Source organism: Piliocolobus tephrosceles, chromosome 5 (assembly GCF_002776525.5).
Source record: "Piliocolobus tephrosceles isolate RC106 chromosome 5, ASM277652v3, whole genome shotgun sequence".
NCBI classification, from domain to species: Eukaryota; Metazoa; Chordata; class Mammalia; order Primates; family Cercopithecidae; genus Piliocolobus; species Piliocolobus tephrosceles.
In genome coordinates this window covers 142811736-142837889 of record NC_045438.1, presented here as the reverse complement: position 1 = coordinate 142837889, position 26154 = coordinate 142811736, and the positions used below count along the sequence as shown (strand labels likewise).

The following is a 26154-nucleotide window of genomic DNA, read 5'->3' as shown; positions in this document are numbered from 1 at the left end:
CCTTCTACCTAAGTACCCTGCAGGCAGACACATCTCCCCCAGACCCTCTTTTCCTCGCAGAGTACGGTTTAGTTTATATTTTCCTCAGCATCCTAATGATGCTACTTTAAATCACAGTGACTTGCAGTATCCCTATTTAGTTGCAAGTCCTTATAGTGCATTATGGTACAGCAATGTGTATGTCCTATACAATCAGGACTCAATAATTGCTGTTGACTTACTCCTTGCTTAAAGGGAACCACTTAACCACCACCACCATCTCTTCTCACCTACCCTCCCCACACACTACATTTCTAAATCCTCAAGCCCAAAAGGCCCTAACCCTGACACTTCCTGCAACCCTTTAAATGAGGCAGCTCTCCCTAGAAACCCCTGGAGACACAAGTTTGGAAAGTGAGTCAAACGTAAGAGGGATGTCTTCTCTGAGTCTGACAAACAAGTTAAAGGGCAAAAGCAGTGAGCCGTGGACGCCTGGAGACAGTTTCTTTCTTCCTGAATACCCCACGCGCAGAGACAGACAGGATCTGCCAGGACAGCGCGCAGGGTGGGGCCGGGACCAGCGCGCCAGGAGCGGGGCGGGCTTCCAGCAGCTGGTTTTTGCTGAGGGCTGAGACGGCTCAGCGACGCCACGGCCAGCAGCGCTCGCGTCCTCCACAGCAACAGTTACTCAAAGCTAATCAGATAGCGAAGGAAGCAGGAGAGGGAGTCAAGAAATTTCGTAAAGAAGTCCTTACTAAAGTTGTCTAGGTCCTTCCGCGCCGGTGCCTGGTCTTCGTCGTCAACACCATGGACAGCGCCCGCGAACCGACACCGGGGCGGTTGGACGCCGCTGGCTTCTGGCAGGTCTGGCAGCGCTTTGATGCAGATGGTGAGTAGAACAAGCTACTTGCACACTCAGGTGTAGACGTGGCTCTAACTCTAAACTCAGCCCGCTGAAAGGACCTAGAGTTTCCCCTTTACTGTAGGGAAAGTTATCGACCTGGGTTGTTAATGCGTTGTACCTAATACAGTATCATTAACAGACGTTTGGCATACTGGTGATACACATCTATACAACTTGTTAAAATTCTGGGTGGTAGAATTTCCACTTTCCCCTTTCCAATATCTCTTTGTGTGTGTGCACGCCATATATACGGTAGACATACATATATATTGTATATATAATGACTAATATCATTGTATACATTCAAGGCTTGTGGGACTCAGCTATTTGAAGTCATCCTTCCCTAAATGGGCTCACTTTCACTCAGTGACTTTGTTGTACACCCTTCACTCTCTCAAAATGAGGATAAATTTTATCAACTTTCAAAACGACTCCTCCACCAAAAAACTACTTGAAAATAAAATGGAACTACTTAATATTTGTTTTTATTAATAAAGAAACAAAATATCTAAAAGGTGTGTTTTAACTCTGCAAACTGGGATTCAATACTTACCTGTTAAATTTCTCCAGGCTTCAAAAATTTTTGGGTTAAATTTTATTGTAAAGTTCACGCTTATTCGTTGATTAAAATTCATGTACTTAATAGCCTTTCTTTTCCAAACACTAATATAAACCCTAGCATAAAGCACTTATTCTGGAACGGTGTTTACTGTTCAAACCTATGTCTTCTAGAGGTAGGTGTTGGCACTTTGTTATTGGAATAACAAAAATAGTGTTGATGGAAGCTTTATAAATTGTGAGATTAAAAACATATTTAGATAAATACTGTCATGTGTTTTTTATATGTTACTATTATTTATGTTTATTTTCTTGCATTTAGAAAAAGGTTACATAGAAGAGAAGGAACTTGATGCTTTCTTTCTCCACATGTTGATGAAACTGGGTACTGATGTAAGTACTTGTACACTAAGCCTTAATGTATGCCTCTTAGTAAGATACACACATCCAAGTCTTATGTTTATTTGTACCTATTAATTCCATCTGACCTCTTTTCTTCCTCACATGTATGTAATTTCTCCCCCTCTCCTAGCAACATAGAGGGATTTAGGCAGGTTTTATAAAAGGCGCAACTGTAGTATTAGACATGCTGGTCACTGACTTTCAGTGTAACATCTGTCATCCACTCAGAGACCTTAACTGTAGACTCAGTTAACTTGGTTTTGAATGTCTCCTTGGTTATGTCTCTGCTAATTGATTTATACCTGGGGATAAAGTAGCCCAATTTGTTCAAAAAGCTGGAAAAGATGTTAAGCACATTAAGGCTCTGGGTGTTTCATATGTATGATAGTCCTCTGATAGCAAACTACAAACCATTTAAAATCATTTTTCCATTATTCATTTTATTAGAAGAGGTTACAGATTTTTCATGGAATGACAAACCAGGAAACAGCCAGCATACCCAGAGCCCAGATATAAATGGAAGCCAATCTATCTAGTGTCCATCTGATGGTAAATCTGTCCTTGGGAGATGTAAGTGAACTCTTGAAAGTCTCTGTACCAAAGCAGAGAAAAATTTTACACAGAAATACATGAGCAGAGGCCAGCCTGGGGATGGGCTCGATCTGATGAAAGCTCCAGTAGGGCATGCATAGTAGAAGGAGATGCTCTAGGGACAATTGAATTTAAATGAATGATGGTGATAGTTTGTCCTTATCCTTTAGCTGTTTATCTGAAGAATAGAAGTGCATCATATTTTCATGTGAGAGCTCAGTGAGGGAACAAGTAAGAACATGGAAAGGGTATGGGATGGGGGGTGCAAAGGAAGCCAGTTCAGAAACAAAGGTGCTGGCATCTGCCCCCTTCAGCCACACAGATCTCTTGGTCCCCCTCTATTTCTGTCTGCCTCTCATATTCTGTCTTTTTTTATGTCTGTCTCTGTCATTTTTCTGCTCACTTCTGTTTCTCATCTCTGTGTTTCATGGTTCTCATCTATCACTGTTTCTTGCCTTTCTCTCTGACCTCTCTGTCGCTCATCTTTCTTGTCTCTTTCTTATATCTGTTTCTCATTTGTTTCTCCAGCTGTCTATCTCTTTGTTTTTCCATTCTTTTTCCAGTCTCTCTGCTTCTCAAAGCTCTTTTGTTCTCTCCTTTCCCCCTTTTATTTCTCCTTTCTTCTTTCTTTCTTATCTCTCTTTCTGACTTTCATTTCTTTTCTCATCATTTTCTCCTTCACCTTTTCTTTGCCTCTTATCTCCCTTTTTCTCTACCTTTTATTGCTTTTTGTCTGCCTGCACTCCACCCCTTACCCTGTGCAGCCTGTGAAGTGAAAGGATCAGCAGATGAGAAGGATAGAGACACGAGTCCCTTCTTTCCTCTGGTCAGACCACTTGCACACACTCCTTTTTATCCTTCATTCTTGTACTTACACAAGCTACAGGTAGAGCTGAGGAAGCCTCCACCAAGCGAGGCTTCTGCTTCAATCTTGCAGCCAGTTTCACATGCCAGCAGCCCATGGTGAAGCCCACCAGCCTTGTCCACAGGGCTTCTATTTACATCTGTAAATGTAAGGCTCATTGTGCTCCAGGAACCCATCTTATCTATCATGAACATGGGTATTTGAAGAAGGCAAAAAGACAAAGTTAAAACCACTCAAAATCTTGGAATAAATGGGATGGTCAGCTCCTAAAAATCTATCATCATGGACCTGGACTTCTCACCTTTTCAGAGGGATCCTTGCTCTAGTGATTTATAAAAGGGAGGAGAAAAATTGCTGTCAGTGTTGAAGCTGGAGTATCTAATTTTCATTCATCGAGTTGGGGTCTGCTTTAAGTTGAGGATGTTGTGAGATATCTTCATCTGAGGCCTTGGCTAACCTTAGAGGCATTGTTGCCTTTGTGAGAGAAAAGAGGGATGTCATCTCTTGCAGCTTGATTGTTTTTATTACTGCCCCTATCTCAGACCTGGTCCAAGGACTAATGCTCTTACACAGCGGCAAGCATAATCCTTGAGGAAAGAGGACAACAAAGGACTCACCGATGTCCTATGTAACTGCATTCAGTGCAAATGTCCCTGAGGCTGGAAAGGGGGTTGGAAGGTCTCAGAATCCTTACCCTAGTGCAAATCAAATTTCAGTGTGCCTGAGAATTATATTTTCTTTGTTAAAATGCAGACCCCTAGGTCTCATCCTGTAGGTATTTAAGTACATTTGGGGTCTGCCAAGGATCTTTCATTTTAAAAGCACTCAAAGTCAGTTTGCATGTTTTTTTACCCTCTTTTCCTCCAGGAACGGTGACTTTTGGAGGGGGGATTCTAATATAATTAGGCCAATCCCACTGAGCTGTGGCAACAGCCCCAGGCACATCTCATGAGCACTTGGCTGGGAAGAAAGCTTTTGGAGCCAGGATGATAAGTTTGAACCCTTAACTAGAAATGATATCATCTGCCATTGGATGCCTTTCAAAATGCTGAGGCACTACTCTGGGGAGTGTGCTTGCAGGGACCTTCATTGGGCGCTCCATCCTGGACAACCTTGATTAAGGAAGCTATTCCTAATTTTGGATTTTGTCTCTGATGAGTAATAAGCAGGCCTTAAGGAAGTTCTTAACAATAGGGCAGGATTTCCAAAATGGAAGCCCATTCAGTTGAGGAACAGTCACCATTTGATTGTGATACCTGCTTTTGATTGGTAATGCCCAGTGAGTACAGAATTCAGCAGCAGGGAGGCCTCCACAATCAGGCAGCCCCTCGCTCTGGTGTTCAGCAGTGGTAAGCCATCCTTCAAAGGCATGAATAGCTCTACTTTCCTCTGCTGATTACTGGGTCACAGAGACCTCAGAAGAAGGTATTTTGAGGTTTCTAACAGCAAGCTGCCTGGAGAGCAACCAGCCTGCTTGTAATTACCTGTTCTCTCTATCCAGGAGAGCAACCAGCCTGCTTGTAATTACCTGTTCCTCAGAGCCTCGGAGGGGATTGACTTAATGGAACCATCAGCTGCAATTGCTGCTGTTTCTGTTACTCCCTGCAAACCTTTTCTTTCAAAATGCTGAGATTTTAGCCAGTCTATGGATAAGCATCAGATTCTATGCATACATACCCCTCATGTACAGACTGTACCACATCCTGGGCCTCTTTCAATACTTCAGGAATTATAAGTACCCTGCTGGAGCCTAGTGTCTCAGATAAGGACTGATGGGAAATTACAACAGAAGAAGCCCCAGTTTCAAAGGGATAGTCATGAGCTTTGGGGTTCGGGGTCTGAGAAGACAGAAGCCAAGATTCTGTGCTCTCAAACTAAAGGTAATGTAGAATCTGGCTACTGCTTATTTGGCTTCACATTTATTTACTTTAAAAATCTAATTTTTCACCAACATGACCCATGTTAGTTAACTTCCTTTGGGAATGCCCAGCCCATCATAAAGAATCATTTATTCATCCAGCAGATCCTGTGTTTCAGAGATAAATAAATGAATGCTATACTTGCAGAGTTCTTAATCTAAAACATCAAGCTGAAATTCAAAGTGAAGTTCGACCCTGTTGAGTATTGTGCTTTTCCTGTATGGTACATGAACACTCAAATGTAAGCACATACAAAATCTTTGGTGCTGAGACTAGACAGGTTAATCCCACCATGATTAGTGGGTGTCACATGAGGAAACCTGGTTGACAGAAGATCCTGGAGTCTCAAAGAACCTGTTCACCCTCCATAGAGAATAAAAAAAAAAAATGTGCCTCTTGTCTGTGAAGGCCCACTCCAAAGAAGGCTCATGGTCAGGGGAAAGGACAACTATGTGTGGAGGCAGAAATCCAATGCTCATTCCCTATCTCTGAACCTAGAGCTGTGTGATAGCAACATGCCATTTAAACCTCCTGGGTCTCAATTTTCCTATCCATAAAATAATAATTATTAGAATAATGTTTTGGTCTGCCTGTTTCACAGTGAAGACCAATAAGATAACATAAGTGAAAGGTGCTTTTAGTTGCAAAAGCACCCAATATGTATGCTCTTATGCTGATGCATATCTTCTTGGGTCCTTAGTTTTCCCAGTGTTCATTCTACGTCCCGCTTTGCCTCAGATCCACCAAGCGGTTATCCCACACAGGATCGTTGAAGCTTACTCTCTTAAACACTGAAATGCTTTTAAGATTATATATATATATATACACACACATATATATTTATATATATATGTGTATGTGTGTGTGTGTGCATATATATATATATATATACATATATATATATATATGATTTCCAGTTTATGAGAGCAAGTTTTCCAAGCTAGGGTAAACTTTGGAGGATGCCTTAAGTCATACTCACCACCACCTTTGGTCCTTCATGAGTAAAGGAGGCTACTCAAAGAAAGACAGAAGACAACAGACAGACTGTCATCTCAGGGACCTGTTAGACTTGCTCTGTCTTAGACAAATGATACAAGCATTATCTCTCATTTCTTCATTTGATGCTTTGGTTCCAAATCATTAATGTATTTTTTCACATTTTTAGTCTGATGTGTGTTCATTTAGAAAGGTATTCTTTTTTTTTTTTTTTTTTTTTTTTTTGAGAGGGCGTCTCACGTTGTTGCGCAGGCTGAAGTGTTGTGGTGCGATCTTGGCTCACTGCAACCTCCGCCTCATGGGTTCAAGCGATTCTCCTGCCTCAGCCTCCTGAGTAGCTGGGATTACAGGCATGTGTCACCATGCCCAGCTAATTTTTTGTATTTTTAATAGAGATGGGATTTCACCATGTTAGCCAGCATGGTCTCAATCTCCTGGCCTCATAATCCACCCACCCTAGCTCCCCGAAGTGCTGGGATTACAGGTGTGAGCCACCACGCCCGGCTGGTATTCATTTTTTTTTTTTTTTTGTTTTAACTAGACCCTTCACTCTTCCCCATTTATAATCACCATATGAATATGTTTGGTTGATGTTTACAGAGTCAGACTGTCCAAGTCTTCTTATTTTAATCATTTTGGGTTTCTAAATACAGGACCAAAGCCAGAGAAACAGCAGATGACCTTGATATGGCTAGGATACCAGATCCATTTGATTGATACATCATCTTAATCACAAATGCTAGTGGTTTGGGTTTATAACTTCAAAAAATAGCTATACATATAGATGCTATTTTAAAGTTCTTATTCATATAACTTTTGTTTTTTTTTTAAGAGACTCACCTTCACTACAATTTATTTCAAATAAAGTTTATTGCTCACTATTATCCACTTGGGAACTATACAAGCCATTAATTCATTAACTTCTTTCTGTTGCATGAATTTCATCTATTTATCATCCCCTGCAGCAAAAGGCAACAAGTAAAAAAAAAAAAGGAAGTACAATTCTATCTTTATACTTGCTGACAAAAGTTTGTCAGGGAGGCAAACTACTTGCTGACAAAAGTTTGTCAGGGAGGCAAACAGGGAAGAGGCAAACTACTGACTGACATGAAAATTGGCAGTTCCCTATATATCCAGTATCCACACCAATCCTGGAAGTTTAGAGAATCAGATATTAGAGGATCCAATAGCTTAAATTATATCAGCTCACAGCATCTTTTCTACCTTACATTGAACATTTGCTATGCACCCACCTCCTGCAATGAGTTGGCACAATGGATGCCAATGTCAGGGGTTGAGGTCTAGTATAATGCCCAGGAACTTCCCTAGCATTAAAATTGTTCTTGCTGACCAAAGTGTTCCCTGGTTTTCTAAGAATAGGCTTTCAAAGCTTCAGGGTCTTATAATATTTAAAGCATCTGGTTATCTAACTAGTTGCCAGAACCTATCCTGAAAAATCCCAAAGCAAGTCATCAAGCTTTCCTTGCATTTTGTTTGAACCATTTCTCATTTATTAACAACTTAATGCTGGAATGCAATGACTCCATTAGGTGTTCTCTGCCTCATCTCAAGCAACAACAAGGTGTGGTAGAAAGTGCACTAGACCAGATATCAAATGTGCTGGTTTCAAGATTGTTCTGCCAGTATTCAGCGGCATCACCCTTCTGGCCTGTTTTCTCATCAGTAAAATGAAAGGGGAGTGTCTCAGATCCTTAGAAAAGATTGCCAAGCATCCTCTGATTTTTTTCTCCTTTATTCTTTTGCTTCTAAATCACGAAGACTAATCTGAAGGAATCATACGTTTTGATTTATAGTGCAGTAATGGATAAAATTATCATGAATTTGAGTATTAGTGTTCATATGTTAAGATCTGGAAGGTAGAGAGTTTGTACTACTTTTCTACTAGATTTTCTACTCCCTGGAAAACATTTGCCATATGCAGTCTTCCCTGGGTTTTATTCCCGAGAGCAACATGTTGTGCCATGCTGAAGTGTTTTAGGACATTTTGTTCTAGGAAGGACTAAAACAGAGCCTGGGTTGTTCTGGCAAGTTCTTCCCCATATGCAAGAGGTCAACTGAAGCAATGACAGCCTGAGGGGAAGAGGTGAGGACTGACAGCCCCTCTGAGTCAAGACTACAAAAAAACCAAAAACATTTTCTCAGCTAATGATGGGAAAATGATAAAGGAGAATTTCCATGTAAGAAGCGGGAGCACAAAAGAAAAAACAAGTTTCCCAAAGAGGAAGAAGCTAGTAGGCCTGCAAGGAAGCCAGGGGCTGAAGGGTATAGTACATTTTTTTTCTGCCTCCCAGGGCCTTTGTGAAGATCCAGGGAGATAATATTTGTTAAAGAGCATGGCTTAGTGCCCATCCTCTGGCTGGCACTCCAAAAATGTTTATTCACCTGCTCTTCTTTCCTATTCTTGTGAATTGGATGTGGTAGCTGTTAATTCCCCATCACACTTCTCTTTCCACCATCTCCTCTCTTATTCCATTAGGGAGAGGTCCCAGTGGAAAGGAAGGCTAGACAAAGATGCCTTCCACCAGCCTGTGATGGAGGGCAAAGACCAGGTCTCTTTTGCTGACTATAATGTCACCAGCAGCCAGAATTGTGTTTGGGCACATGGTAGGTGCTTGATAGAAAGCAATGTTTTCTGAGTTTTATACCTGAAGTCAACATGTGGTGGGCTAAAGTGTTTTAGGACATCTTGAACCTGGGTTGCTCTGGCAAGTTCTTCCTTATCTCAGGATGTTGCATCACCAGCACATGCTAGGGTTATTCTTGAAAAACACAAGTAAGAAAGGCAGAAGAATTGAGTCAGCCCAAGGCCACCCAGATAACTGTCCTGTACACATGTGCATGGATGATGCATCCAGAGAGTGTCCTGAAGGCTGAGTTACCTCCACCCCCAACACCAACAGGGAGGATAATGAGTCAACAGGATTATCTATTCCAAGCCCTTCTAACTTACAGCTGGAGGGCTTGGGACCAGAGGTAGCATGATAGTATTAAGGAGAATGAATTTAGCATAAATTTCAGCAAGTCTAGAATCTTAGAATTGGGCACTCTTTGGGATTATCTATGCTTCTCAACCCTTATATCAGAATTCATTCTTTATTGTTGGTTACATATGTCACTTTTACATAAAATCCACCAAAGAAGACAATTAAGGTTCTACATAGAAGGGAGTTGTAATATCTTTGGTTAACTCAGCAATTACCTTATTACTTTGGTCTCCTCTTTAATTATTTCTCCCTTCTCATTATTTTTTTTCCTTAGAGAATACAAAAGAAGATTAAAAAGGAGTTACATACACCTGGGGGCCCAGAACAACTGGACTTTTCAGTTAAAAAATGTAAAACCTCTGAGTTACTGGGAAGAAAACCTGTAATTACAATACAATCTTTTGTCACAACCAAATATAACATTGTTCAAATTTGTTCTTCCAGCACCCTAGTCTCTAAGCTTCTTTTTATCAATATTTTAATAACTAATTAACTGTAAATTGTACCTAGTCAAGATTCTGATTAGTGCTTGGTTGCTCAAGAAATCTCCAGCATTGCTCTTTCTTCTACAAAAGGATAAAATCACTTTAAATGGCCAAGGAACCTGCTTTCCAGGTTCGAAAAACATAATTATCATGCTGTGTGTTTTGAATATTTGCTATCCTAACTATATCTTTGAGATCTCAGTGGCTTTAATGTGGCCCTGTTTGGTCAATTGCAGGACACGGTCATGAAAGCAAATTTGCACAAGGTGAAACAGCAATTTATGACTACCCGAGATGCTTCTAAAGATGGTCACATTCAGATGAAAGAGGTACCTTTCATGACTATACTTTCATGGCTCTACTCTTCTTGACCGTTTTTTTCTTTACTTTGTCATCTTGAGCTGTAATAGTCTTTGAAAGACAATGGAAACTTTACATTTGATCAGGAAATTAGAGATTTCTGAAAGGCATTTGGCTTAGATAACATTTAAAAAGTAATCACTTCTCCTTTTTCATCTACTTAGTAACAAAGAGTGTGCAATTCTTTTATCATTTTATTTAGGTCAATCAATATTTGTACCTATTTTATAATTGGGGAATTGAAATGATAGAGACCTTTCAATTATTTGATCCACCATTTGTCTCTTTATATAATGTCCTGTTCAAACTGAACAGTGATATAAGGAAAAACTTACTGAAAATAAATAAGATTAAACTTCAGCATCATCTCCCAGTGGAGATGGGAAAGATCTATCCCTAAAATCATTAAAAGCATGACAGACAATAGCTGTCTTTACTTCAACTCAATCCACTTTTATGGAGCATGTACTAAAGCATGTAACTATGCTACATGTGCAGCGCTGTGGATGGTCTACAACTTACCTGATCATTTCTCCTTCCAGTTACAAAAATGTTTACAGTTTAGAAAGGACTTCCACATACATTTTATTATTGTATTCCCATAGTAGTTAAGATGATGATAGGCATGGGCCATTATCCCTATTTTGCTGATAAGGACTTGAGTTACTTTCCTAGAATAACATGACCAAATAAGTGGCAATGGTTTTAGTGGAACCCTGCTTATAGATAGGAATCTATACAGGTTCCTACTATGTAGCTATAAATCTGTATGTGAAAATGAGTCAATCTGAAACTAAGATATTTTTTCATAGTCAAAATTGCCTGTTAGACATATTACCTGACACTGGGAGAGCTAGTCTCTTGATGTTGTGACACTGCCATATTTGAGCAGTCAATATTATTGAAGAGAATAATAGGATAATTTCTTCAGGAAGTTATGTTAATAGGGCAGGATATTTTCCCTTTATAAAAAGTATGCATGTTCACCAGGAGACTGCCTTTTCAGAAAACTAATAAACTAAACTCTAGATTTATGAGTGTAGCTGTTTCCAAACTTTTAATCAAAGGCAAAATTGTATATGTAATCAAAAATTATCATTATACTGGATGTAAAAGTATCAATGTATGCATCAACAGAACAGTAAATGCAAACAGCAAGTTAGGTGTACTAAACAAAAGATTCATAACCACATGTTCACTGTTGTAATTTTCCAGACCCTGGAACAGAGCATAGCATATAGTAGGGCTCAGTATTTCTTGACCTAATTAATGAATGAGCAAAACATAGCAAATAACTGAAAACTATGTCATTATCTTACTAATAACAGATAGACATTCCCCAGTAATTGGCCAACCATTTTTGTCTTTTAATCCTGCATATGAGTGTCATTGAGGTTGTTGTTTTTATGAAAGCTGATGGTGCAAGACTGCATCGTTCCCAAGGCTCCTTAAAACCTTATGAGTCTGTGAGTCTAAGGAACAGCAAGGTCTTTTGTTTCCCCTACATTCCCTTGCTGTACTATTGACCATTTCACTTACTCCAATTACAGGTAGTCGTGACATAAAAATTAGACCACTTTGGTTCTTGTTGGATTTTCTAGTAAAAAATAAGATGGGAAAAAGACCACTGTTAGCCTAAAAGAGCAGTTCTCCATTCCAGTTGACCCTGTGTAGGTTGATGAGAAAAGCATGAAGTCAATATGGTGGAATATGAAACCTTAGGCAAGTTACTTAATTTCTCTGAGCCTCAATTTTATCATCTTCACCAACATGGCAGTCATCATTTATTGACTATTTGATATGTATGAGGTATTTTCCTAAACAGTTTATAAATACTGGCTCATCTTACTTTTAGTCTTCCCATCTGGACAAGGATATCAATATTATTATCTCCATTTTCCAAATGAGGAGATCGAGGCACAGATATATTAACTAAATTACCTAAGATCAAATCATTAGTAAGTAATGGAGAAGAAATTTAATTTCACTCTAAAGCCTATCACTTACACTTTGAACTGCACTACCTCCCATTGACAAAAAGGGGATATTTACACTCATCCTGAAAAACTGGTGTGAGGACTTAATGAGATGATAAATAAAAAGCATCTTGCTGGTACCTATCACGTAGCAGGCACTCAAAATCTGGTAGTTATTATTAACATGGTGTGTCCTTGAGCTGACCCACATCCAATTAGAAAATGTGAATGAGAATGTGAGCTAATCACACCTAAATCCCTTCTGGAGCATCTGCTGTGGACTCACTCTGTGGTATTGTACAAGACACTAAGCAAACTACTCAGAGAAGAAATGACCATTGCCTGTGGCAACAGCTCAGAAAGAAGACAACATATACTACAATACCCTAGGCTTGGAAATGAACACAGCCAAACCTGAAAAAAGTATTATAACTACATAGGGGAACAAGTTATTATTATACCTTTGTTCAAGGGAGTGCATGAAGTAAATCAGTCAAACTGGTGCTCATATTAAAAAACTGATTGGTTGAATTTATCATACTTGAGTCAACTGTTGTAGTATTTTATAGACACTAATAATGTTAAAGAATACAAACCCATAGCTAACACTCAAGTATCAAGCCAGGCAGCAGTTATTCCTGCTTTTGCACTGAAGTACTACATATATACAGCATCTCACCAGTAAACCATAGTGATTAAAAGTGTGGGCTTGAGATCGCCAAGCTGAAATACTGACTTCATCGCACACTAAATACAAAACTGGCAAGTTCCTTATCTCTGTATAGACCAGTTTCCTGCACCGGAAAATAACAGTAATGGTATGTTGTGCACCCTATAGATTGTTATTAGGATTAAATGAATTAGCATATGCAAGCATTTAGAATAATGCCTGGGAAACATAAGCATTATTTGCTATTTTTATCCTCTGTTATTATGGAATTAAATTAATTCAGTATTGGAAGTTCTTAGAATAGTGCTTGGAACATATCAACACTTAACAAATTTATTATTGATATTAATGTTATATTCATCATTATCTTAGATTTTAAGCTCATGGAAGGCAGATATCCATAGCGATTTATACTTAGTAGGAGTGTGATACTTTCTGAAAGAATAAATGAATCAAAGAATGTCAATCAAGAGCACAGAACTGCAAACTGAGCTGTTCATCCTGGAAGATCTGAGACCTTCTGCCCTGGAAGACGTACCACCATGCCTTTTACCAGGGAGCATTCTTAAATAGACACTGGCCAGTGTCCCCCGACTGTTATTTTTTCTGTTCCTTTAGCTTGCTGGTATGTTCTTATCTGAGGATGAAAACTTTCTTCTGGTCTTTCGTCGGGAAAACCCACTGGACAGCAGTGTGGAGTTTATGCAGGTGAGTGCTTGGTTATGTCTTTATGGAGAAAGAGGATGGAGACAAGGCTACGATCTTAGCCACCTGCTGCGGCTGCCACCACTCCTGCCCAGCGGTCAAGGGAGAGCTGAGCACTGAGGATAAGACCAAGCAAAAAATGCCTTAGTGATGAGTGAGGACTTTGGTCCCAAACCCCAGTGTTCTCTCAGTGCTGTCCTGGGGTGCTCCTGAGCTGACAGGCTCCTTTAGTTTGGGCTGGAGGAAACTTTAGACAAGAGGCCAGGCAGGTACACTGAAGAATGGAGAGGGAGGGGAGGTGGGGGACTATGGAAAGGAGAGCAGGTGCCCCATCTGAAGCCAATATCCCTATGGAGCTTCAGCCTTTTGAGAATGCTGTCTAGAAATCTAGACTCCAGAAAATAGGGGCAACTAATTTTAGTTTTGAAGGCATGGTGATACAGAACATAATGTATTAGAGTGCTGGTCCAGCCAGGAGGCCTTCTGTTTATAATCATGGGAGAGTAAAAGCTAAAGGCAATATCAATAACCTCTCTTACCACTTTCCCTCTGGTTACCCCTTCTCTCAGCCTCTCAGTGTTACTGCTCTGTTGGGGAAAAACAACCAGTCAAGGGCAGATAAGGGTTTCCTCAAGGCCAGAGCAGCAGATTCAAGACAGCCACTGCATCCGGGGCCCCACACTGGAAGCAGTTACCATGTCCCCATTTAGGAGATAATAAGTTTTGCGTAGGCAATTTACAGAATAAATTCTGAATGGACCATGAATTTATGCCAGTAACTCAAGAAATGCAATAATTTTATGGAAAGTAATTTTGGAAAAATTCAATCACGATCCTTTACAATTTCATTATTCACAGTTAATTTTTTTTTTTTTTTTTTAATTTGTCCTGGCCGGGCACTGTGGCTCACACCTGTAGTTCCAGCATTTGGGGAGGCCAAGGTGGGTGAATCACCTGAGGTCAGAAGTTCAAGAGCAGCCTGCCCAACACTGTGAAACCCCATCTCTATTAAAAAAAAAAAATACAAAAATTAGCTGGGCATGGTGGTGGGCACCTGTAATCCCAGCCACTCAGGAGGCTGAGGGTGGAGAATTGCTTGAACCCAGGAGGTGGAAGTTGCAGTGAGCATAGGTCGTGCCATTGCACTTCAGCCTCAGGGACAGAGGGAAACTTGGTCTCAAAACAAACAAACAAACAAACAAACAAACAAACAAAAAACCCACAAAAATTCTATTTTTTCAGGCATCTATTTTATGGCTATAATCAGAAATGTAGACAAAAGTTTTCTGTACAATGATGTTCATATAATGTTGCAGTGTCACTTATAGTTCAAACTAAAAATAACATAAATGTCTAACAATAGTGGAAAAGTTAATTAAATTATGATATATTCATATAATTCATTCATTCTACAAATTCTTATGAGCACTGTAATATGCAAGGCACTGTTCTAGGTGCTGCAGATTCATTAGCAAAAAAACTCCAGTATTCAACATTTTTGATCACTGAAGATCAAGTTTTCAAAAAATAATTAATGACATGAAGGAAATGCAATATAATATTAAGAAACAAAATTGTATATGGAATTTGATCTTAACTTTGTTTAAAAGTTGTTTACTCTGAGGCCTGAATAAATAAGATAATAGGTAAGTATACACAAATAAATATTGGTTGTTCGTAAGTGGTAAGATTTCAGGTGATTTTATTCTTTGTACTTTTGTATTTTCCAATTGTGTATAAAGTCATAATTATTTAAAATGTATTTTAAGACATTTTCAAAATGATTCTAATTGTGTTTAAAAACACTCAGGCTGGGCGCGGTGGCTCACGCCTGTAATCCCAGCACTTTGGGAGGCCAAGGCGGGCGGATCACGAGGTCAGGAGATCGAGATCATCCTGGTTAACACGGTGAAACCCCGTCTCTACTAAAAATACAAAAAAAAAAAAAAAATTAGCTGGGTGTGGTGGTGCGCGCCTGTGTCCCAGCTACTCGGAGGCTGAGGCAGGAGAATGGCCTGAACCCGGGAGGCGGAGCTTGCAGTGAGCTGAGATCGTGCCACTGCACTCCAGCCTGGGTGACAAAGCGAGACTCCATCTCAAAACAAAAAAAAAACAAAAACAAATAAAAACACTCAGATAACATTTTTAATAAAAATAACAAATAGACCGCCCAAGCATATAGACAATATGACCCCAATTCTGTTTTTTAGTGTATGTTGTAGAAACATGATAGAAATGAAACACATAGAAACAATAAGTAATTATCTCACGAGAGGAATTTCTGGAGATTATAATTTTTTTCTTTTTGTATTTCATTAATTTTATACAGTGAACATGATTTCAGAAAAAAAATCATGAATATAGAAAAATAGTATTAAAATGTTAGGCCTAGTGTAGTCTTGAATAATCTTGAGAAGTGGGAAAAGCACATGGCCCTATGGAGGCTTCTTATCTTTTTTTTTTAAATTCTACTTTTCCTGCCTTTCTAGTTTGTCATTTTTTTCTGTAAAGAAGAGCTTTCCCTTTCTGTACCCAGTTTTAAAAACTATCATTGTAAATTATTCGTTTTTTAAAATTAACTGTCTTATATCCCATTATATTCTACATATTTTAAGAAATTCTAAGTTAACGTCTTTACTTTTCCCCTGAACCACAGGATCTTAACACACTATAACTCTTACCCACCAACTCATGTGCCATTATTGTCCAGAATATTAGTTGTATCTTGTTTTCTTTAATCCCACAAATTTTATGCAGTCAAGATTTGTTTCAATTTGCCCATGTGTCACCACATGTCATATTGCTACCATTGTCTTTGTTCACCATTCCTTTTTGTATATCTCAGATTTCCTTCTTCCTGTTCCTTCTTTTTCCTAGAGTATATCCTTTATTAAGAGTCTGCTCTGTTTGTCTGGAAATGTCTTTATTTTGTCTTTATTCTTTAAAGATAGGCTTGCTGAATATTCACATAAAAATCTTTGGCTCTCCAATGACTCAGCTGTAGTAAAACTACACAATAATTTAGATGGAAATTGTTGGAGAATGGCAATTAAAAAGCATGCAAAAAATTTTAAAAATTATTTGAAATTCTCATAATTTTGGTATATTCATACGATAAAAGATGTAAATCACATTTAACTCATTGTGTAAATTGGACTAAATTCAGACACAAATGACAGGGTCTGAAAGGAGTGACATTTCTGAATTGTCATCACTAAATATCAGCATCAGTGTTGACATAGCATCAGTATCAACATCTCCTACTATCCCTGCAGAGTCTGAGCTCAGGACGCTGATTGTGGTTAATAATTAAGGTTCCTGCAGTTGGTAACACAGAACACAGGCAATCCATTTAGGATCTAAGAAAAATCTGTCAATGAAAAAAAAAAAAAAAAAAAAAAACAACTTAGTGTAACCTTTTATTTTGTACAAGAGTTAGGGAGCTTGCCAACTGATGTGACCCTTGTCCATGGAATAATCAGAGGTGGTGAGAGTAACAGAATTTATTAAAGAAAGTAGTTCAGTGCTTTCCTCAAAGAGTTTCAGCTGTTCTGTCTTCCAGTTCAGTAACTGCATCTTCAGTTGGATGAATGCTGGCCTCACACTAATGAGAGGAGTAGCTTATAACTGGGAACTATCAGTTATTTTATTCCCTCCATCAGAGACAAGCCCACACAGGCAAGATTTCTTAGGGGACTTTTCTGCAGTGTAATTTTTTAAAGTTCATCTTTCATTAAGGTTTTAGTTTTGAAGCTTTAGTTTAAAGCGGGCACCTCGATCTGATTTTCCACCTGTGTGGGTCCCATGATTTATTCCCTGTCTACTACATGTGCAGTTTTCTCATAAAACTGCAGACTTTGTTGCCAGGGACCAGCAGATATACTTGGGACAGGCTTTGGTTTCAGTCCTACATTACCACTCTAAGTTTGTGCTTTCCTATCATGTTGGGTCTCTAAGACGTCCTTTCACTTTCTTGTGATCTATGCAATGTAATTAAAAGTTATTTTCACAGGATGTTGCATTTTTAGGTATTTAGTATTGAGGAGGTTTCTTAGTTTGTCATATTGCCCCAAATTGAAGTTCATCCCTTTGTATCTTTCCATTCTGAACTTTCCAAAAGAACCCTTTCGATTAAAGCCCACTCTGGGCTTTCATTGAAACCACTGTGGCCCTCCTTAAGTGGCTCCAGGTGAATGCAGTGATCCATTTCTGGTGGATTCTGCCCAAAATTGCTGTCACCAAAGAAAGCCTAAAGTTTCCTATCAAAAGTGGAATTTCCATTCAGTTAAGTACTGTTTTCAGATGCTGAACTGTAGTAGATACCACATAATTATTCCAACTTATCTGAGGATAAATGAATTAATGACTTTTGTGTATTTCAGATTTGGCGCAAATATGATGCTGACAGCAGTGGCTTTATATCAGCTGCTGAGCTCCGCGTAAGTGTCACTGGGTGAAGGGGTGGGTTTGTTTATCATTGGGAATTTGATACGTATGTATCATGAGTTTGATTTCTGTGGGCCCAAGAAAGATGTATTTGAGTATGTTACTCAAAAATACATACATATGTACATATATGTATATATATTCATTTTAAAAGGTTTAGAAAGTGCAAGTCACATTGCTGTCTTTGGAAAAAAAGCATAATTGAGCATTTATTATAACTTTTTCATGCTGGAGCTATTCCCTGGGCCCCATGAGCTCCCTATAAATAGTGACAGCCCTCAATTCTTGGATTTATTGCTTGCTAAAAGCATTTTATTTCCTCCTGGAAACAAACAACCCACAATTCTTGAAATAAGGCCTTTTAAGACCTTTGCAGTTTATTTGCTCACTATATGACGTATGACTCTTCTCTTGGCGCCACAGAACTTCCTCCGAGACCTCTTTCTTCACCACAGAAAGGCCATTTCTGAGGCTAAACTGGAAGAATATACTGGCACCATGGTAAGTAATGAGTAATTACTCACTACTCCATGAGTAATTACCTCCATGAGGACAGCTCCCCCACTGCCTCCTCAGACCCCAGAAACAGTGTCTGCTAGAGAGTTCGTCCTTGAGAAATTGAAGGCTAAATGAATGCAAGAGGAAACCTCAACTCTGAAAAACACTGGCTAAAACTGAACTGTTGTAGCCTCTCTCTTGTGACCAGGTTGCATCTATTTGAGAGAGAAAGCTGTCCACCAGTCTGTGGGGAAACCTGAAAAGTTCAGTCAATATTAGGTTTCTAAGCACCAGGCCAATAACCTCAATGTTAATTGAAGTCACATGGAAACAAGTAAACATGGACTTAGACAATCAGTACCAAACAGATGGAAGCTGCCTCTCACCACAGTGGATGATTCTCCTCATTTAGCATGTTGATTTAGTGCAGTTGGAGAGTCAGATAGATGGAGGATGCATGTCCTACCTCTGCCACTGACTAGCTATGATGTAAGAAAACTGTCAAGCCTCTCAACTTTATTTACTTCTCCTATAAAATGGGGATGAATAGTGCCTAATTCCTGTGAGGGCAAATGTGTTGATGCATTTGAAGGACTTGCATACTGTCCAGAATATAATGAGTTAGCTCTTATTGCAGTAGTTGTCATTATTTCACATTCCCCTCATGTCATCCTTGTTCCAAGTGACTTTGAGACTATTTTTGTGTCAAGCTCCATGGAAAGTGGTGAAGTAGGAAGGTGCCTTTGGTAAACTCATCCTCATGTTCTGTTTCAACACCTGACTTGATGCATTTCTCCCAGTACTCATCAATGATTTGTATTAAATTGTATCTGGCTCCTCTGTCTTTTCTCCTCCCCTATCCTTTTCTATCCCTAGGCGTGTGGTTCATTCCTATAAAAATCTTCAGGTTTCTTAATTAGTAAGCAAGGAAATTTGCTGATAAAGCCTTAATTACTTGTAGGATTGTCATATTTATTATATAAAGAGTTATTGAGCAGATTCACCTCATTGAACCTTATGGTGAAGTCAGGGATACATATTACTGAGAAGAGTTTGTTAAAATGTGTACCACCAGGTTGACCTATTTAGGCTTTTAATTGGTATTTCCAAATACTATAATATTTCTAACAACTTCTCTACAGTGTTGGTATTGTTCATGCAATTTTATATATCTGATGACTAAGGCTAAGAAAGCGTTTTAAGTGACTAAGTCACCATCAGGTTGAGTTCTTAAGCTCATTTTAAAGATCAGATAACTGAGAAAAAATGTTCATTAGCTAAAGACATCTGTTAAGCTGGAAGTTAAGCTCCCCTGGTTTTCAGCCCTGGAGCTTTCTCTACTCTCCCTCTGTACTCTGCTCTGAATGTGCCTCCAGTCAAGTGAGTCTATGCTGGGAAGGAGCAAGTGCTCTTGACCGTGGTAACTTGTAATTGGCCTAGACAGGAGAAAGCAAATGCCAAGGAGAGAATCAAATCTCAGAACAGGATCTCAATTAAGGAAATTATTCAGCCTCTTACTATGTTGATTTGTTTTAATAGCATGCAAAATGATGTCTGAAATCCTGAGTAAATATGTGCTCAGCACCAAAGGGTGAAGTGGGAAATCCCCCAGCAGTGGGAAGCAGTTCCCCAGCTACAGGAAAATCTCTAGGTTCCTTTTGACCTAAGCTCCAGTGAAGCCCTCTAATAGAATGAATACTATGAAAAAGGAAATTAGATGGAAACTGCCTGGGGTACAGAACAATAAGGAGGTGTTTTTCTAGTTCAGCATATTTTTAACATTGATTTAACAGAATGTTAACACTGGTCACCGTGTTAATTTAACAGAATGATAACATGCTGCTGTTATCTCGATTTTATCGACTTATAAAACATGACCTACTTAATGAATATATTTTCATGTAGAATCTCCAGCATGTTGCCAGTATTTCTTTGACTACCTTTGACTCTGAGGAGCTTGCCCCCACCTCCAACTAACCATACTAAACCACTACTCTTTTACTTCTTAATATAGCTCAGCTTTTTTCTCCTCACTTTTTTCACCTGGTTCTTGCTCATCATTCGCTATTCAGTTAGATATCAACTTGCCCTAAAAAAAATCTTCCGTAGCCTTCCCTCCACGGTGAGCCCAGTACCCCTTCTCTGTGCCTGTGTAGTGCCTTGTGCATATCATCATCTTAGCTTCTTAATAATTTAATTCATTCCACAAATATTCATTACATATCTACTATGCCCCAAGCATTATTCTAGTCAACAGGGATTCAACAGTGAGCAAAATAGACAAAGGAGAGACTGACAACAAATAATAAATGTAATTAATAATTCATTATATTGCATAACAGAGGGAGATGAGTGTTATGGAAAAAATTAAAAAGTGGAGTTGGGCCGGGAATGGCAGTGCTAGCAGGAGCAGTTGGGGTAGGGGACTGGGAAGAAGGGGTACTTTTCAATAAGGTGGTCAGGGTGGTTCCTTTGAGGTGAGATGTGAGGAGGGACTGAGGGTACAGGAGGCACAGGGCCCCTAGTGCAAAAGCATGCCTGGGATTTTTAAGAACAGGGGGAGACCAGCATGGCTAGAGCAGAGCAAGAAAGGATGAGACTAAACAGCAGCCAGACCATCATGGGATTTTTAGCCCATCATGAGGACATGGAGTTTTAGTTAGATGGAAAATGGCTAGAGGGCTATGATGCAGAGGATGTCAAGATTTGCCCCCTTGATTGAGAAGTCGTCAATGGGCAAGTATGGAATCAGGAAGATCTGGTGAGAGGCCATTGTTGCCATCCAGGTGATGGAGGATGGCAACTTGGACTCAGTTGGAGTGGCAGAAGAGGTGAGAACTAAATATATTTTGAAGATAAATTTGAGAAGATTTCCTGATGAATCACGTGGGAGTCAAGGATGACACTGATATTATCTGCTTATGGGTCTTGTACCCCACTAGCCTGTGACTCCTCAAGGGTGAGGACAGCATCTAACCTTCTTGTCCCAGCCCTCACATGGGACCTGACAAGTAGTAGGCTACTTAATGCAAATTAAACTGAACTTTCAGTTGTTACCTAATAGCCAGCTATGATGAAACCATGACAAAATAAGGAACATTTGTCTTTGGGAACTTCCTATTTCCCCTGTCAATGTTTCTTATGACCCTGTGCCCCTATTATGGCTCTTGCTCCCTCTTGGGTTGGAGGGAGCATATTGCATATTGCTTGGAGGGTTGCATATTGCACATTTCAGCATTTTGCACAGACCCAATCTTCCCCAAGCAGAGCTTTATGCTCTGAAATTCTCCTTTTCTCCTCTCCCTTAAACCAGACCCTCCAGGGCAGAATCAGAAAGGGTGCAGTATGTGGTTGAAGAAAGATGATGCACATCACAAATCAGGCCAGTTGCCCAGAGCTTTTCCCTTTACAGCCGTCAGGCTTAAATTAAAGAAGCTTCAGGCTGGCATCACCTTACAATGGGATGTCCTGAGCTCAAGAAAATTTGGCAGTATGCAACATTTTTAGCTTAGATTTGTAAGTATAGAGTCCTGGGAAGTAGCTGAGGGAAATCAGAGTGATCTTACCCAATGTTTAAGTATCTAGGTTGAGAACTGTCCATTGGCCAAGACAGTCCTATTATTCTATGTCTGTTTCATTGCCAACACCTCATAGCACTTCTGCTCATGTGTGCTGCAGTTAAGTACTCATTTTGGTTCTAAATTGTCCCATGGAGACAGGTCCATAATCAAACAAACTCCAAATGGCCCCTGTGTTAGGCCATTGTTGTGTTGCTATAAAGAAACACCTGTGACTGGGTAATTTATAAAAGAAGGTTTCATTGGCTCATGGTTCTGCAGGCTGTACAAGCATGATGCTGGCATCTGCTTTGCTTCTGAGGAGGCCTCTGGGAGCTTTTACTTATGGTAGACGGTGAAGCAGGAGCAAGTACATCACATGGCAAAAGCAGGAACAAGAGAGAGAGAGCCGAGGAGGGTGCCACACACTTTTAAACAACCAGATGCTGGGAGAAAGCATTCACTATAGCAAGGACAGCACCAAGGGGATGGTGCTAAACCATTCATCAGAAATCTGCCCCCATGATTCATCATGTCCAACACTGGGGATTACATTTCAATGTGAGATTTACAGGAGACAACATCCAAGCTATATCAGCTTCTCATTGACTTTTTATGCACTGAGATGACAGCCAAGTGTGGAGGAAGCTGATGAAAGAGTTTCCACCCAAAGATTTGAGTTTGATTAGAAGACAAAATGAGTTTAATGAAATTTTGACCAATCGATTTCATTTTTCTTCCCTAAGTCATAGAGGTGACTTATACTTTCCAACAAACAGATTTTGGAACTTGATAGTTCATTTTTTAAATGACTTTTTACATTTCCCTAGAAACTTTTGGGTGTACTAACTTTTAGGAACTTAGCTTTTTAAAAAACGACTTCTACATCCTGAGCTCTGATATACCAAGTGTGAAATCACGTTATTGCTGCTTTAATGGATTTTTATTGAGCAATGGACATAATCATGGCAATACTGTATTAAAGATTTTGTTCTGAGGTTTAGCATCAAATGCTTTACTTAAGAGATATAACTTATTAAATGAATTCAAATTCATCTGAATAAGGATTGGCACATTTAAAAACTGGCTGAAGCATGACTAATGAGTGAGTTAAGGCAGAATGACCAATCAGAAGAGAGAAGCTGAGGTCTGCACATCTTGTCTTATCCTGATTCCTAATTAATGTTCTGGACAAGGAAGGAGATAGCCTATTATTAAAATCAAATTATGATGCTGAATTTAGAGGTGCTGCCAACGCCAGGCAGGAGGAAAGATTTAGCTGTCTGGATAGGATATTTTTAGATAATATTTACTTTCGTTAAATGTAAGCTAATATTTCTGGCTGATGTTAAATCACATACTGAATTAGAGCAGGAAACTTGAACTTTTATAAAACAATACATTTAAATCTGAGACTATGGTGAGGTGATAAATTAAAGAAAAATAAAAAGAAAGAGAAATAAGTTTTCCCATATTAGGCTGACTTGTCCCAGAGGCAGCAACAAGCACAGCCCAGACCCAGGAAAAGTCTTGATAATACTACTTAATGTGCTCTGGAGACTCTCCCAGCACTCCCTCAACATAGGGAGAAGAAAAACAAATTTTCCTTTATTTTATGGAATGAGTTTATAGATTGCTGTTCTCTATAACTAGTGACTTCAGGTATTCTGTTTTATCTAGGAAGTACAACAAAGGTCATAAGAAGCCTGAGTAGGCCTGAACTACAGCTGCCTGGGTACCATAGTGAAGGTTAAGAGATAAGCCTGTGCCCAGGCAAACCTAGATAATGGACAACTGGGTTGCTTGGCAATGGTTATGTGCAATCCTAAGTTTGTCCTGCCTCTGTGTCCCTGCTTTCATGCCAATGTAAGCTTGCTTCAAGCTAGCCCACCCCCTTTTGTAAAGTGTATGTAAAAGTCAAGTGCTGTCTTTATTCCGATCCTAGTCTTTTGCACGTGAGTCAGCTGGGCCTGAGTGCACTCAATATTCTTCTGTTTCAACCCGAAGTCACTCTCATCCTCCTAAATCCCGCAACAATGGCAGACAAAGAGAATGATATGAGTTTAAGCTTGTCCCCATCCATGATCCTGGTCTTGGCTCTCATATTTCATGCCTGGATTAAAGCAGCTCATATCTGCTTCCTTCTCTGGGTCTAGGTATTCATCACTGTGATCCAGGCCAATCTGACACTCGTCTGGGCTCAGTCCCCAGATCTCTTCTCTTCTATGTCCACTCTCACTCTCGGTAATCTCAACCAGTCTCATGGTTTTGAATACAAGCTAAAGGCTGACCACCCTTGATTTATATGGCTGACTCAGACCACTTCTCTAAACTTCTTGGATACACTTAAATGTGTATCTCTACTTGAACTGCATGCCTAATATACATTTTCAACATGTCTCAAATTGAAATTCTGAGCTTTCCCCAAAGACCTGCTCCACTACTGGTCTTCCTCAAGCTTTCAAGTTGCTCAAGGCATGACACTTGAAACCATCTTTGATGCCTCTTTCTCTATCACTCCACAGCTAACTGGCAAATCTTATTGAACACATTTAAATTACATTCTAAATCTGATCATTTCTCACCCTGTTCCAAGCCATGATTATTTCTCAACCAAATTGTAAGATGCTTCCCAGCAAATCCCCCTATTTCCACTCCTGTCTCTTACCATCTCTATGAAACACAGCAGCCAGAGTGATCCTGTTATACTGTGAGTCAGATTATGTCATTTTTCAGATCAAAAACCTCCAAAGGCTCTGTCTCTGAGAAAAAGCCAAAGTTCCTACAGCACCTGCTCACACACCAAGTCATCACCTTTCCCACCTTATCTCCTTTTATCTCCTCCCCAGTCCTAGTCTTGCCACACTATTGCCTGTCATACTTTTGGTTACTCTGACATGCATGTATGTGCTGCCACAGGTGCTTTGCACTTGCCATATCCCTGCCAATATATTTTTAACCCTGGTATGCATTTGATTTACCTTCATCTCTTTCAGGTCTTTATGAAAAAGCCACCTTTTAATTGAGGCTTTCCATTTCCATTCCATTTAAAATTGTACCCCACAACTTGCTATTCTATATGCTACTTAATTTTTCCTCCAGAGCATTTAACATAGGTAACATGTATATTTCATGTTAAATATGTAAAGCAGTCAGTATTTTACTTATCTGTCTTATTTTCCTTCCCCCTTCCATCTCCTCTTTCCAAATCAGCTCCATGAGAGCATGAATCTTTGTTTGTTCAGTAAATAGAACAGTGTCTGACACATAGTAGGCACTCCATAAATATTTGTTAAATGAATGAACTCATGAATAAATGAATGAATGATGTCAGTCACCTGTGCATGGATCTGCAAAAGTTTAAACTCCTACTTATGGCTTTCAAGCTCTTGTATCATCTGGCCCCATTCTCTCTCCCACTCTAACTTCTCTCCTCTACTCCCAGAACAACCCTCGTCCTCCCTGGTGACTCTCTATGGCTAACCTATTGCTATCATGTGAATTTCTATCTTGGTGTCTTTGTTCTTACATTTGCTAGTCTATAATGTCTTCCTCTGTTCTCTCTGCCTCATTTCCAAATCCTATCCTTCCTTCAGAACTTACCTGAATGCTTATCTCCTTCCTCAGTCTCCTCCAATATCCTGTCACGTTGCTCTGTCTCTTTTTCTATCATAAAGAGATAATGCTGAATCTTATTCGTTAACGTATAGTTCAGATATTTCTTTTTCACTCTTCAATTACAATTGTATACTCCTAAAATCATGTACCATCTTAATAATTGTTTGGGATGTCCCATAGTGTGTAGAATGTTATTAGACACAGTAATTACCTGACAAATAATTCTCAATTGATAATATGGGAGGGGGTTCTAAATCTTTTTTGGAATAGCATATGGCAATCATTTCTAGGCAGGAATGAGGATCTCCTTTAAAGTTTTTTTAAAAAAGAACTGCTGGCTGGGCGCAGTGGCTCGCGCCTTTAATCCCAGCACTTTGGGAGGCTGAGGCGGGCAGATCACAAGGTCAGGAGATCCAGACCATCCTGGCTAACTCGGGGAACCCCTGTCTCTCCTAAAAATACAAAAAATTAGCCGGGCGTGGTGGCGGGTGCCTATAGTCCCAGCTACTCAGGAGGCTGAAGCAGGAGAATGGCGTGAACCTGGGAGGCAGAGCTTGCAGTGAGCCGAGATCACGCCACTGTACTCCAGCCTGGGCAACAGAGCGAGATTCCGTCTCAAA

The 26154-nt window shown here is 39.6% G+C and overlaps 1 protein-coding gene across 1 annotated transcript in view; it reads left to right on the top strand.

Annotated features, from left to right (window-relative positions):
* The first annotated feature begins 397 nt into the window (after window positions 1–397).
* Window positions 398–26154, top strand: part of SCGN (secretagogin, EF-hand calcium binding protein) — a 49428-nt gene continuing 23671 nt past the window's right edge. The window contains exons 1-6 of the mRNA XM_023209658.2: window positions 398–868; window positions 1764–1834; window positions 9941–10033; window positions 13329–13418; window positions 17798–17854; window positions 18285–18362. Of these exons, the coding sequence (XP_023065426.1) occupies window positions 787–868; window positions 1764–1834; window positions 9941–10033; window positions 13329–13418; window positions 17798–17854; window positions 18285–18362 (471 nt within the window). The 5' untranslated portion in view covers window positions 398–786. The remainder of the gene's footprint in view (window positions 869–1763; window positions 1835–9940; window positions 10034–13328; window positions 13419–17797; window positions 17855–18284; window positions 18363–26154) is intronic.